At 35.8% G+C, this 15,227-nt stretch overlaps 2 protein-coding genes across 8 annotated transcripts in view; one reads left to right on the top strand and one right to left on the bottom strand.

The window, feature by feature from the left end:
* The window catches only part of D2hgdh (D-2-hydroxyglutaric acid dehydrogenase), a 92,597-nt gene that overhangs the window by 72,281 nt on the left and 5,089 nt on the right, over positions 1-15,227 (bottom strand). The gene's annotated exons all lie outside the window — the stretch shown is intronic.
* The window catches only part of LOC138131835 (polyhomeotic-proximal chromatin protein-like), a 68,968-nt gene that overhangs the window by 45,897 nt on the left and 7,844 nt on the right, over positions 1-15,227 (top strand). For 3 of the 5 annotated variants that reach the window (XM_069049072.1, XM_069049073.1, XM_069049074.1), the window contains exon 3: positions 14,840-15,212. In XM_069049072.1, the coding sequence (XP_068905173.1) occupies positions 14,840-15,212 (373 nt within the window). Of the gene's footprint in view, positions 1-5,279; positions 5,493-14,839; positions 15,213-15,227 lie in introns of those variants that run through there. The other 2 variants (XM_069049075.1, XM_069049076.1) reach the window with 2 other exon arrangements.

Here is a 15,227-nt window from a genome sequence, read left to right on the forward strand (position 1 = left end):
TTTAACCAGTCAAAGAACTCGCCAATTTATGAAACTTTTCTCTATAACATTTTGTAAAATTCGCAAACATTTCCCAAGATTTTTGGGTGGCATGAAACTCCGCACAGGTCCCTAACCAGCGGGGTGTCACAAAATTATGGTTGATAATCTCAAAACGAAACTCCGCACCGGTCGGGCACAGGTCATCTGGACGGGCGCCGCAGCGCCCGGTAAGTCATCCTTAGAATGGTTTTTGGAAAAATTATAAGATTTTAAGATTTTTAAGCGTTTTTGAACTATTTTAAACTTCTTCCTTAGTTTTAAGTGAGCCGTTTGTTTTAAAAGATGTATCCCATACGTGAAATCACTAGTCAACGAGGTAAAACTCAAATTATGTGTGAAAATTACATGTTTAGTTTCCATCATGTGCTTGGTTTCAGTGAATCCCGCTGGAGGTGTATAAATAAAACCTGCAAAGCGTTTATACTTACTGTTGGTGAAGGAAGTGAAAGAATATTCTCTTGGGGAAAATTTTCACATTACCTGTCCTTCGTGCGGAGTTTAGTGCACCCAAAATGGGCAAATTTTTGGAACGTGCGGAGATTCATGCACCTTTAATCCTTTTACCTGCATCGGTGCGGAGTTTCGAATCGCCCAGATTTTTTGTCCCCCAATTTTTACCAAAAGAGTCTTATTTTTTTTTGTAACCATGAGGATTTTTATGTAACTTTTTTGACAAGGCTCCGTTTCTAGGACAACAGAACATTTTCGCCCTTACCCACAGGCGGGTACACACTTTGATGCCTAATTTATTCCAAATTTTAAATCAATTTGTGACGCTTTTTCGTAAAAGATTCAAATAGAAAAAACGTTGCATTTAACAAGCTCTGCTACATGTTAAAATTAACACACGTGTTTTAGATACATCCTGTATATAACTTTGTTTTAAAGTCCCAAGTTGGCATGCACATTTTAGCTTAATTTCGTAATCAATTTTGTTCATAATAATTTTGACAATTAGATCAATAAATTCGTCTCAAATAGGTTAGAGGGTCCGGATTTTGATCAGTATATTTATTAAAATTTATATTTAAAGGGCAGCAAATTTAGCTGACAGTAAAGACTTGCTTTAGTATGTGAGACCAGATGTCTGTATTTAATTTAAATAATTTTTTTATTATGATGTTAATGTTAATCGTATCATATAAAAAGGCAATGGCTCAAAAAATAACTTGAAAAATCAGAATTATTGAATTTAAAAAAAATTCAGATAATTGACATTTTTTGATCGTTTTTTGTTTTCACACTATGACGTCATGGACAACGTTTTTTTTAACGGCAGTAGGAATTCTGAATTCGACCATATGTCAAAATATGACATTCACACTGACACTTTCTGAGACAATAAAATTTAAAATTAATAAAAAATGATAAAAAATCCAGTTTGGTAGAATATTAATAGTTTAGCCCTTTCATTAGGTAAATTGTCTTCCGTCAATGCATCAAAGAAAAGGTGTGGTATATATACTACACGCGCCTTGAATGTGTTAATCGTTGTCTACAAATGCAAATAAATGAAGTACCTATCTCTTTGAGGTCAGAGATGTTCTCTAAGATGTCATACATCTATACGTATACTCGTATGTTTCTAATACCTAAGTATTTATTGGAGTTTTTTAGATTAAGTATTCAAATACTTATTGATATGAGTGCTTTGATTTATATTAGTGGAATTGTAGTAAGATTAAAATAATGATCTTTGGAAACAGTATCCAAATATCATGTCTATACAAAATCAAAGTAAAAGTTGTGTGAGTTCATAAGATACCTAATTTATATGTTTCATTATTTACGTCAAATGCATCCAATGAGTAAATTATAACCACCCACATCCCAAGTATGAGTGAAAATGTCATTCTTGGGACCACATTAGTGTGGTAACTAAGTACATAATTAGGGATTTTTTTAATTTTAATCAGTCTGATCAAAGTAAAAATAAAACAGCTAATAATTGCCAATGGGTGAAATCGTCCTTTTCTGCGGATAATTTCATAAGTAGGGTGCTCCCCTATTCGGGTTCATCTTGTTCAGCGACAATCACCGAATTCAGCTAAAACAAAACTCATAATGAACCTACGTAGCACGCAGAATATGACAACTGGGGTTTCCCAGAGACTTAAAAAATTGCAGTTACCCTCTCATATCCTAAGGGAAATAACTCGTGAACAATTGGTGTTCAATACGTTATTCATATGAACATTTCAATCGGTTTTCATAACCACGAAAAGGAAAGGTCGTGGTAAAAGTAAAACCACAATACTTGTAGGTAGGTACGTCACTATAATTATTTAATTAGTTTTGGGACTATCTCGTTATAGGTTGAAAAAAAAATTAGAAACACTTGATATACTCGTAGTCTGCAAGATTTTTCTTTCTACTTTCAGAAATTGAGTATTTCTGAAAAATAATCAAAATGGAAAATTACTAGGTAATTAAAATTAACAACTAACAACTTCAGTTTAAAAATCAAATGTGCACTTACACAGGGTATCACCAGTGGCGTACATAGGGAGGGGCACACAGCTTAACGCATCACATTTTGTGGAGTTAGAGTTCTTTTTGATTAATTATGTTAATTATGCCGACATGTCCTGGGTGTTTTTTTAACTTTCACCGCAAAGTTGGCGTTGAAGAGTCAATTGTGAACGCACTACGGATTATGGATGATATTTCAAGGACATGAAAAATAAGTTCTTCTACAATCAAAAAGCATTGTCACAAAAGTGATAATTTAGATTTCGACTTAGGTTACAGGCTCGGATTAAGTTCAGAACGGCATGGCAGCGGGATTTTTTAATGTTTGTGACCCTTTTCATTTAATAACACAATTATTTTATTTTAAACAGTTTAACATAGAAATGAATACCTACTTTAATACTTTACTTGACAAATATCGATGCAGTTTACACTTTTCGATTCCACCCAGTGGCGGCACAATAAGGAGGGTCAACCCAAAAATTTTACATGGCAACAAGGGTCAAATGTTATATTTTTTGCAAGCAATTTGTATCCTATATTCAAGAGTGAAAGTATTTTTTAAATCGGGCAGTTAAAAAAAAGAAGTCAATTTCGATGACATGGGCAGGTTATTCGTATCTAATATTCTCAACAAATTTGAAGATCATTTTGCTATCAGTCAGGGAGTTTGGTGGAACTCATTTTGAGAATTTAATTTAATGAGATATTTTTATTAATCCTAAAATTTACCTAGGAATTGAAATTCTTTTGATCGATTGATTAAAAAAATTCTTTCACTATTACTTAGAGGATTAAAACTTCTTTCAAAAAATACATTTTGATTTCTGTTGTAATTTAAAATTTTTAAATTCCCCCACTTGCGCCGCCACTGGGCAGAATAGAACATCTATGTCAAAGGGTAACAACCATCATGGACCTAGTATTAGTTAATAGTACCTCCATGATAACAACTTAAAAATATGTATAAATTGATCTGTCCAAAAATTTTTGCCAAAAATCACCGATATACCTGCAGCCTGTCCTAGAACTAGGTACGTCCCCACAGAAAACAGGCGTGTGAAGACAGCAAAAGAGACTCCAAGACGACTAAAATAAAATTTCCTGTAGCTCACATAACCGAGTTATAAAGTTTCAATTTCATCAATGCCAGAAGCTCGTCCTCAGGTACCTATTACTAAGAAATCGGACAGATTGCTAGACAGAAAAAATAATTATTGATATTGCAACAAAATTCGAACTTCGAAAGCCCGGCTACGCAAAATTGCGGTCACCTTATACCTTGACGGTGCTTAACTCTGATTGGTCAAGTCTTTTCTCGATTATCGCTTGAGATAGGACTTTTTTTGTTTAACACTTGCATGAAGAATACAGACAAAAAGTAAATTACGTATTTAATCGGTTACAACCTATATCTACCTATAACTTTACAAAAAATTGAAATGTATAATAAGTTGTACCTTGTACATTCAATGAACATAGTATGTATTAACCATCTCTTAAGGTACAAAAAATCGACGTATTACATATATGTAAACTTGTAAATTTTAATCAATGTCGACAGTAAAAAAAGGAACATCATTCAATTCGTATTTACACAAAGTCGTGCTTGTTCGTGTTTGTGTTTGTTCAAATTTTCTTGATTTTGAAAAAAAAAAGTCATTTTAAAATTAAAATGGATGAAATGGCAGTCTTAAAAAGGAAAATTTAAACCAAGTCACTAAACGGCATTTTCCAAAGTCAAATTGAAATTTATTGCAATTAGTGCCTAAGCTTTCACCTCTGGTGGTCGCATCTCCAGTTTAAGTTTTCTTCGATAATTGGTTTGGCAGATATTCCCAAAAAACGTATTCTGTCGGTAATTTGTTGATGGTTATATTACAGATTCGATACACTTGATCTTCCTGTATTACCGTTGATTTTAATATTAATTTTTAATTCAAATTTAAAAAATAAATGTAAAATCTGGACAGTTACGTAAAACTATGCTGCAGGCCGTACATTTTTGCCTTGGGGATAAGGATTAGGTAATTTATGAAAAAGCACATTTAAGGAATGATTTTGCATGGTGGTTTGTGGATTAGTACAAAAAAAAAATCCCATTCGCTTTGCGTGTATGCAGTTTCTTTCGCCCTGATAAGGCCATCAGCAGGAATTCAGAATTTTTAGGAATTGGCCGCTCGTAAGGTAGTCGAGCACAACGGCAGATTATAATTGCACAGAAAAGATCGTCCTGATATGTTAATTACAGTTCATTTCCATGTTCCTTAACATTTCCTTTCATACAACTTTCATTTGTAAAATTGTACCGTGAGTCATAATTACTTCGTAAACATGATAAGCGGAAGCATCGAAGGTTAATCGAGAATCTGCATAATCCTAAGGAAGACAACGCCCGCAGAATCCAGAATTTGGCGTGGGTCAGTCGGTAATTAGACAATTAAGCTCCATCGAAAGAGCGCCAACAAAAACAGTCGGCGGTCCTGTCCACCATGCCAGTCGGAGCTTAAAAGTCACGATCCTCGTGTATTACATCAGAGATAGGAACGCCAGTCGCGCCATGACAGAAGTTGATCCTTGAAATAGCATGGTCGCCCGTCAATCTCTCCAACGCTCCACGTCTTTTTCCATTTCTATAAGAGAGAAGGCACCGTTCCCTCGCCCGTCCTCGCGTCATTTTCAAATGGCGACCAATCCGGTTACAGGTAGGGATATGTTTACCCTCATTGGAGGAGTGAAGGACAACCAGTTCCTATCCTTGCTGAGCGGCGCAGTCGCGTGTTCGATGTGACCAAGTGTGGAACAGAAAGAAGTGTTGGTGTGGTTCTTCAGCTGTGAGTCGGTCGCTGTATGAAGTTTCCCCGATTTTGCACATCCATTCCTCCGAAACCCCTTTATATGTGATTGTGGTTTTGCTTTAGTTTCTTTCGGATTTTACGTGATATGGAACGGAGAGGTTTTGGTTTTTTTACGAAAAGGTCAGTTTTTTATTTTTATTTACACTCGTTTTGTTCCCTTTAATTTGATTTTGCGCGGTCAGAACCTGTACATCAAGAGGACGACTCCCATATCTTTGTAAATCGAACACGGTACGTTTTTCTCATCCTTCATGTTGGTTTTTGCGTTCAAAATGGCGGCGATCGCTTTCAGTCTGTCTTTGTTTGGCGCATGCATGCACCATTGGCGCTGTCTGCGTCTGTCTGTGTTTTTTTTGTTTTGATTAAAATTAAAAGGAATCTGATGTAAAAACTTGACCTAGTCCGACGGTGAGGTCGCAAAAAGCCCGACGGCGTCTTCTGGGCCTTTGCTGCATGCTGGAGGGAGGAGTGGGGGGAATTTACCGGAATCGAGTAGCGGGCGGACTTCGGTACATCTGCTTGAACGGCGGTGCAGTTGGTGGTAGTGGTAGTTCCCCTTTAAACGGCGCTACTCGGAGCGTGTCTGTCGCGTTCGGAGAACCGTTCGAGATATCGGCTTGCTTGATTAACTGTTAGGTAATTTGGGAGATTACACACGATTGTTATTACGAGAACGATGATGGGTTGTTCGTTTCCGTTTCCTCTTTTTCCTCTTCATATTTGTGACGTCACAAATTACCGTGTTCGCGGAATAAACCGGAAAATTCCCCAGAACTGAAAGCCGACTGAATCTGGAGTACTTTCTTCCTAACCAACAGACACTTGGCCACTTGATCACATCGCAAAATTATTCATTCCTGGTTGTCCCGAAATTTCCATTTTTATAATAAAATTAGCCAAACAGATTTAACACAACGAAATCAATGAATAGAATAAAAGTAAAACTTAAAAAAAAATCCCGAGAATCACGAGTGCTTTCAAAAAACTTTAATTGGCAACAGCTGGAAAATACCATTTCTGGAGAATTATTTGCTGTGTTATGATTGGATCATTAGTGTGTCCGTAGGGGATAATATGTGACAATTTTTAGCCTCAGCCGTCGCTAGCTCCAACACTCAATGCGGCGAAAATGCGAAACTTGCCGCAATCTAGGAGGCAATCCTTGATTAATGACATGAAATATTGAGTTGTAACCGTAGTCATTTTGACAGTTTGTAATAACTCTTTTAAAAAAATGACAGTTAACAAATTGTTTTTTCCTTATCTTGACTACCGAGAATAATTTTTCGTGGAATCACAATGTATGTAGTGTGGATATATTGAAGTCCACAGCAGAACAGGTAAAATCATGAGGACATAAAGACATCTATTTCTGAACAAATCAACCTGTCATGAAACATTTTGGACGCACTGGAATCTGTGAGCGCTTCGGTCGTTTTATGGGTTAGCGGCATCGGGCTCAGAAACAAAGTATAGCAACACTTTTCCATTTCACTTTAAACATTTTCCCAATACCTGCTGGTTTTATAGTTTTAAAACATCGTATGTGATCTTTTTTTTATTTACAAAATTATTTTGGACATTTGAATTAATTAAATTACCGTTATTCCGGAAAATATACGTACGTGTCTATTTTAATTTTTTTTTAAATATGTGCTCACTGAATTATGTAGTATAATAATATGGCAGTCACTATGTAATCGAATGTAAGAACAACAATATAAATTGCAAACCAGAAATATTAATTAATGTAAAACCACAGTACAATACAGTAATTCACACATGGGTTGTTGGTTGAGTTCAGAGTAGGTAGGAGTCTGATTATCGAACTGGATGTAAACAAAGGGCGCACTCTTTAGGCCCGCGTGTTTGCTTTTATGTTGTTTTAATACACCATAAAAGCCAAAGTTTAAATCGTCCGATCTTGTAGGTATTATAAATTATCCCGCGCAAAATTCGTTTTATTTTTGTACTTCTAATGCATTGTTTTTTCTTGCATTGCACGTAATTATTTAATGCTTCTACTAAAACTTCTTAGTTGCTTTGCTACAATTCTGTTGTAGGACTGGGTGCTGTCTAACAAAAAGAAATTTCCCAAGCGAATGCTTAACGCATGGCCATAGTTCAAAATTTTAATTGCACGAATTAAATTCATGGTAGTTACTGTTTAACCATTGTTACTTAGCGGCATGTAATATTGGTTTGAAAGGACCGTGTAATTAATTTTTTTCCAGTGTTATAAATTGTATTACACCGTTAAATGTCAAGTAATAAACAATTTCAAGTAACTTTAAGGTTTACTAAAAATAAAGATTAAAAAAAACATCTATTTAATTCCCCCGTAAGTCAAAATTTCAGAAGTGGTAGTGTTAATTTTACAAATTAGTTTGGTGTATTGTAGGTGTACGGTCATGTCAAAAACAAAAACTAAACATATATTTAATTAAACCTCTTGTTTCCAATTTGAATATTAATGAATTCTGGAATTCATAAATATTCTCCCATATATTAAACTGACGTTAAACACTACATCTAGTCTTACCTGTTTAATAAAATTTATCATTTACCGTCCCAAGACGTAGATGTTACGTTAATCGCGCGTTCGATAAACATACATATCAATTTACAAATCTGGATCGATCGTCCATTGGAAACATTTCTTATTCTTGTCAGTTATTTATTTTAAAATTAATTCCAACAGCTGAAACTAGAACAATAGCGTGAAGACATAAAAAGTTTGATCATAGGACCTGTTATCCTTTAAATATAGATTTTTACCTTATAAGTTTGAGTGTTACATAATTTATATTTTGCCTATTCATCATTTATCAAGACTCACTATGCGCGTTTTCACATCGCACCAAAAACTGTCGTGTAAAAAACAAACGTGGTATGCGTGGCTGTATTATAATGTATGAAAATTTCTACCGTTGGTGTTTTCGGGGAAAGTTAAAACCTTCAATCAACGTTTCTTTTATTAACCATTATATCATGGAACGTGACGTAAATGGTTTATCCAATTACAAGAGTCAATTTAAATATACAACACTTTTGGCGGTAAGATTGGGGGTGTACTCTATTTGGTCGCCGCCACTGTGAGGGTAATAATTTTAATTCTGCAACCAAAAAATGTGTCAAATAGGTAATTTTTTGGTTAATTAGTGTAGGCAATGTTTTTAAACGAGTGAGGAGTGTGTTCTTTCATGTTTGTCATCAATTACCGAATGTGTTATCTTTTATCATTTTATTTTTGACTATTATTAGCTGTCGAAGTTAATAATATACCTCAAAATGGACGTTATATTTAATGATGTGCTGCAAACTTCGTTTGGCTTTAATTAGGAACTTTTTAAATAATAAGAAGCCATTTTTCTACTTTGAACGTATTGTATAGGATTATTCCTTGGATTTTCTTTACTGGAAGGAATTTGGAATATTTAAGAACTTGAAAACACTAAACACAGCGCTGTTTGTAATACATAATTAGAAAATTGCCCTACTCTACAACAAAATTTCATGCCATAATTGAAGTAGGTATGTAATCCTCTATTGAAATTACGTGCACGTTAATGGAAAACTATTAAATTTTCTACGGGGCTGTCAAGTTCTGGAATCTTAACTAGAACTCTTACGGGATAAATTCCTGGATTAATTGGAAAAGATATCACGAAATTAGCATATCAGAAAAACGCGGATGATATTTGGATATTCTTTAAGTGCAAAGTTTCAAATGAGCAGCGAAGTTTCTTGTTTCAAAACAGTGATAAAATTAAAAGCAAAATAAATTTTACCTACATCTGGTCGTGTTAAATCCGCTATTAAAAAACTTGCCAAGTGTTGACAATAATCAAGCAGTATTGTGAACGCATCCGGTAAATTTCCATTTTCTAAATTGCCTCCTTTCCCAGTGCCGTCATCCACAAAGCCTTTGCAGAATTTACAGGGAAAGAAAGAAGAAAGAAACCGGAGATGAATGTGCGGATTTGCAAATCTGTGCGAGCAACGAGCGGCAGGTCAGCGTATTTGTCCTCGGGAGGGTTTTTTCGAAAGTGGTGTTACCCTAGGGGGCGGAGCGCCATCATGACATTGAAATATGTAAACCTCACTTTCGGGATTGTATGGAAATCGGATGTGTTTGTTTACGAGCGTCTTCACCGAACGATTTCTTGGACTTCCCGCGATTCTAACAGAGCAAGAGATTTCTTAGGAAAAGTAATTTTAATTTCGTCGCATCAAAGCAAAAAGCAAACGCGCTCTCCTCTCTATTGGTCGTCTTGAAGCCGTCTTTACAAAACTCAAATTAAAATCAGGTCCGATATCTCATGGTGCAAGGTTATTATTGCAAGCACACATGCACAGTACAAATTGCCCACTTGCTCTAATTACAGTTTCATCTCAGGCGTAAACTAGCAATTTTGTCTAAGAATTCAGCATTCCGATTGGCAGGCAACGATTACGTGAAGACTGTTCCTCAAAGCCGATAACACCGATAAAACAACAAAGACATTTCCAGATTAACTGTATTTTGAAAATTGGTCATAAAGTGGGTGGCATTTTAATATGCCGCCCCGACCCCCCGTTTAATTTGTTTATACAGTACGTGCAATAAAACTAGAAGTTTCATCTCCCCATCCACCCCGACACTATGGGGCGTAGAGCTAACTCGGTTGATGCTGGTTCTCTTTCTCTCTCCCTCTCCCCTGGCCAACCCTCGTAATTTTCCTGTCGGTCGCACCCGGTGCACGAAACCTCCCCGGGGGTAGTGTCGGTGGTTATATCTGGGGGTGCATAGACTCTCACCGCCCCCCACTTCGCCTTCGCCCGAAATCATCTGTCGCAGCACCAATTATAATACTGGCCTACCTCGTGCAAAGACAAGATTTTTTTTTACCTTTTTTTGTAAAGGCGGGACTCCAAATTTCATTTGGATTGGGGATGGAAAAGCTGCCAGGTGACATTTTTTTACGAATATTAAAATGTGTATGATCAAAGGAACCGGAGATGACGGGAATGTTAATGTGTTTTTTTTATTTACTTTGCAAACACCGAAATTCCGAATATGTACGATGTGCAACATGGTGGTAAATTAAAATAATTAACAGAATAAATAAAATACGACCTAAAGTATGCTGAATGCGCACGTTCATAATTAGGTATGTTGGTAAATATGTAATTTTTAATTTGTGTAAATGTAGATACGATAGCCGCAAAGCCTGAAATATCATTAAAAATGTGTTTCAGGTTTTTCATTTTTAGGAGTGTACAAAGCATTAGTATAGCAGTTACGATAAATATAGCAGAATGTTACTCTTTTGGTAATTTTCAAATTTACAGCAGCAAAACTTTTTTATGTTCACATCTAATTACGGAATTCAAGTGTGGCTGTAGTGGAATACAACAGTTGTGTGATTTAGCAACACGCTTGTAATAACTACTATGATCATAAATTTGTTTAACCTCAACATCACTGATGTATGTGAAAATTAATTGAACTTGTGACAACAACAGTTGGTTTGTTTTCAGTGTTTTGATAAATCAACGTTTATTTTCGTATTCATCGATGTTGTTTTGCTTTGAAACGTATAATGTTGAATTACATTGCGTCTACAAGTACTGATGAAAAATGTTCGGCTGCCCTTTATAGTTTCCGAACGTCATTGGAATCTTTCATTCCACATACATTATTTATATTCCGAAAGTCTTGGAGAACAAGAAATAATTCAACACGAAATTCAGGATGTCCCTATCGAGATTCCAAGAAATATTTTTGTATAGTTTAATTTCCGATCATGAACGATGAATAGTTGATCGTACATACCTTCTGAGAAGTGACAGCGTTACAGACTCACGACCTGACCGAAACATCTTGTCAATTGCGATTTGTAGCCTTCCAATTCTTTTATTAACGATTTTAAATCGATACTGGTGGGATAAATCATGACGAGGTCTTTAATGCCGGATTTTACGGGACCCATTCAATCGGTTTTATCTAACGATCCAGACCGTCAACTTTTCCACTACGTCTAAAAGCAATTATACATATTGAGGAAGCACCTGTCGGCTAAAAAGTATTTTATAATGATGTGAAGAAAAAGACAGCTTCTGTGGGCGGCAACTGTGAAATCCGTCGGGACAGTCTCTAGAGTGAAATACAGGTAATTACTTTCGTGTAGTACAAGCCGAAGGGGTTGGATAACAGGTAGCACTGATGTAGTCGGCTGCAGCCGTACCATTTCCAAGTCGGTTCTTGTGGAAACATCAAAAACATGCACCGACCAATATAAAACGACCTTGACGTTTTATTAGGGATAACAGAAGAACCGTATTTCAAAAGTTATGGACCGGACCAGACTCCATTTTCAGAAAGTACCATTAAATCATAAAACCGACTGCGATTAACATTTTAGTTCTGCGTCAACCGCTGAAAGTGCCCCATGGTAGTTTTCGGTGGTATCCTTGTCGTCTCCAGTTACCAAGCAAAATTTAGTGAAATGAACAAGAAACCCAAATTCAGAGTGGTTCACAAAAATCCCGATTGTTCGCTGAGCGTTCTGAAACATTCCAACTCGAAAGAGAAATTATCACGAAACTGCAATAAGTAAGTTCACCGAGCTAATTAAGAAACATTCCCGAGCGATTGCTTCGTCCTGAAGTTTTCTGATACACCGAATGAATAATATAAAAAAGTCCGAGCACGTAACTATTGGTGGCGAATCTGATTTAAAATAAATAGCCCATATAGATGCAGGATGGGCACTCAAATCTAATAAGTGTAACTAACTCCGGGTCCTGCTGCTATCTGAGCACCGCCAGGCTTGGGGTAGATTTAAAAATGGAAAAAAACAGCTATGCTGCAACATTCCCTGAGGCAAAGTGTGTAATTGCATTGGACCCCAACATCCGCGTACGGAGACCGAATATTAATATGGATAATATATGACGGTTTTAATGATCGATGTCGGCGTAAAACGTTGATCGTGCAATGCGAAAGTGCATCGGAGGATGTTGGGTGCTTCTAAAATAAAAATTAACCAACAAAATTACTTTAATATGCCATCGCCTGCGAGCACAAGATCCACGAGTTGCGTTTGGAATTATTAATATATTTGATGTACCTAAATTACAGTGGTTATGCAAAAATACTGTCCGATTCACTTAAAGTCACATTAATACCAATTATCGCCTGTGTTTTTGTCTTGCTTTATTCGCATTTAAATCATGTACAGGTACTGTGTATTTTGGACAAAATTAAGTTATCCTTGGCATCTTTCCTAACTAGAGATTTTTTTCAATTAATTATCACAATGTATCAGAGGGAAATGAATTTATCTAGTTTATTTTAAAGCTATTTACAAGAACTTCAATATTGGTACTAGGTGATTGAGCAAACACTGGGTAACCACGGTTGCTTGACTCAGAAGGTGTGTCTTTATATTAATTTCAGGAAGGTGACATTAACAGTGAGTCAACATTAAAAAAAGAGTACTGTACATATGCAAGACTTAATGACACTTTGTTGAATTGTAACGTATGTGCCTTAGTAAATATGTAGATAAATACAAAGCAAACTGTAAATAATAATAATTATTCAATAATGTTCACATCACTTCCTATTTATTTGAAAATTTTGTGCAAAATCTAAAGATGTTTTTAATTTTGTCCGTTCAAGCAAAAACAAAAATAAAAAATATTTTCTAAATATGTATTGATTGTCTCCCGATGAACCAACCATCAAAGAAAATGAAAAACATATCACCAATTGACAACATAAAATAAGCAATAATAGTAAGAGGAGAACAACAGAAAAAAGTTGGTTATTTAATTAACGCGATATTGTAGGTTAGCTTCTAGTGTATTCCCAAAATTATACCTAACACTTTGCTAATTCTTATGTCTCCTTGCCCTTGCCGCAAAATTTCATAAAATTATTTATTACTGTCTAACCAGAGCCTTGTTACTTATTCTTATTACTGTCCAACCAAAGCACCTTATTGAGCTTTTTCGTGGTATTAGAAAGCTTGCAAATTTGTGGTATTTTATTGTAGAGACGCTGTAAATTAATTACAAATAAAGCAGTAATTGCAATATTTCCTCGAACATTATCCCTTTATCTTTAACTACTTATATTAATAATTCACGTACTGAAAGAAAGACTTTTTAAAATGTTCCTCAACGAGTGTTATTTGCTGATTTACCTCCCAGTTATGCATAAAGTTTGCACATGATAACTGCACAATAATTTATAGACGCCTGGGAGTCAGTAATTTTTAAAGGGCAACTTACTTTTCAACGTAATACGTACACATAAGAGACCTTTTGTTCGAGACGGCTTTCTGAACCGAAGTGAAAGTAACATTAAAATTCATTTATCCGCTCTCCCGCGTCTCGAAACATAATGAATAATTAACAACTCCAGAACTTGTCTCAATTATTTCACTTTGTATTTAATGAACATCTCCTGCGACGTGAGTTTCTGATTCGAACTTACCGATTCCGTTTAAAAAAGGCGCGACGTTCTAATCTTCTCATTTCCTTCTTTTTTTTTCCAATTACATCGGGGGAAATTCTTTGCGTCTGTAAAACGTATAATTCTTCTCATTTCGTTATGAAGGCGGCAGATGTTAGGAATAGGTGGTTCGAGATGAAAATTTATTTTTCGGCCACTCAGTAAATCCGTTTTATTGCGGACCATTCGATACACTTTATTAAAAATTCGTAGTAATTGCTATCACGATAACGTAGTTTCGAATCGGGTTTGGTCACGCCGCGTAATGGCACAATCGCATTTTACGGATCAAAGAGATGAAAGTATTTTTTCGTGATATGGGAAAACTTTATGCGATCAGTTTCATTTATTCCTCCCCAATGGCTAATTTTAGTTTCGTTGTGCGATGCAGAGAAGTGCTTTCTTTATTTTTAAAGGAAAGTCCTGTCAATTACTATCGAAAGCTTTCAACAGATTTTTTTTAAATTTGAAACTCAACACAAAATTGTCAACTTCAATTCAAAATAAATATTTTTATTTTTATTAAAACGGCATGAGGTTAATATGTAAATTAACGTTAGCTGCAAAATTCAGTGTTTTCCCACATTATACGTGCTTGTAAGCCGCTCTGCGAAGGTAATTTTAGTACACACATCCGCCCTCAACACTTGATATGTGTGGCTGTAAAACAAGAGCCCTATAGCCACGTAACCCTTCTAAACTCTAACTATATAACGAAATTCCCAACCGTGAGCGTAAAAAATTATTTCAGCAGCTGAAAAACATTTATGTAGCTATGTTAATTTGTAATTCTCTGCGTCTGAAGATGTATGGTGCACTTGTTCGTCTCTTGTGACAACTACCTTATGATCAAAAAACAAATACCTAGATTAGAACTGTGACGGTCAATAGAGTTTTTTGATTGTATGGTAGTTAGCAGTGCAGGAAAGTGTGAGTATTTATGGAAAAAACATTGTTGTAGGTCTCAGCATTACGACAATCTTCAACAAGCTGATAGCCAGCAGCAGAAGCAGCCTCTCAAGGACACTACGAATACTAGTCCGTCAACAAAACAACAGAAATTTAATAACAACGAAGAGGAACAACCTAGCAATCAGGAGCCAGAGTCCACGCAACGCGACCCGAACGAAAGTAATAATAATCAACAGGCGAGTCGTTCTCTTCAGTGTTTAGAGACCTTAGCTCAGAAGGCAGGAATTCACGACATAACAGCCGACGACTGTAAATATGACATCGCCAATACTCTGTTGAATTTAGACAGAGGTCACGAAAATCTAAGACAAGAAACGAATAATCAAACGAACAACATGAGCGAAATGAAGAGTCAGCAGCAGGTAAGGCGTTCTGTC

Source organism: Tenebrio molitor, chromosome 5, assembly GCF_963966145.1.
Source record: "Tenebrio molitor chromosome 5, icTenMoli1.1, whole genome shotgun sequence".
NCBI lineage: Eukaryota > Metazoa > Arthropoda > Insecta > Coleoptera > Tenebrionidae > Tenebrio > Tenebrio molitor.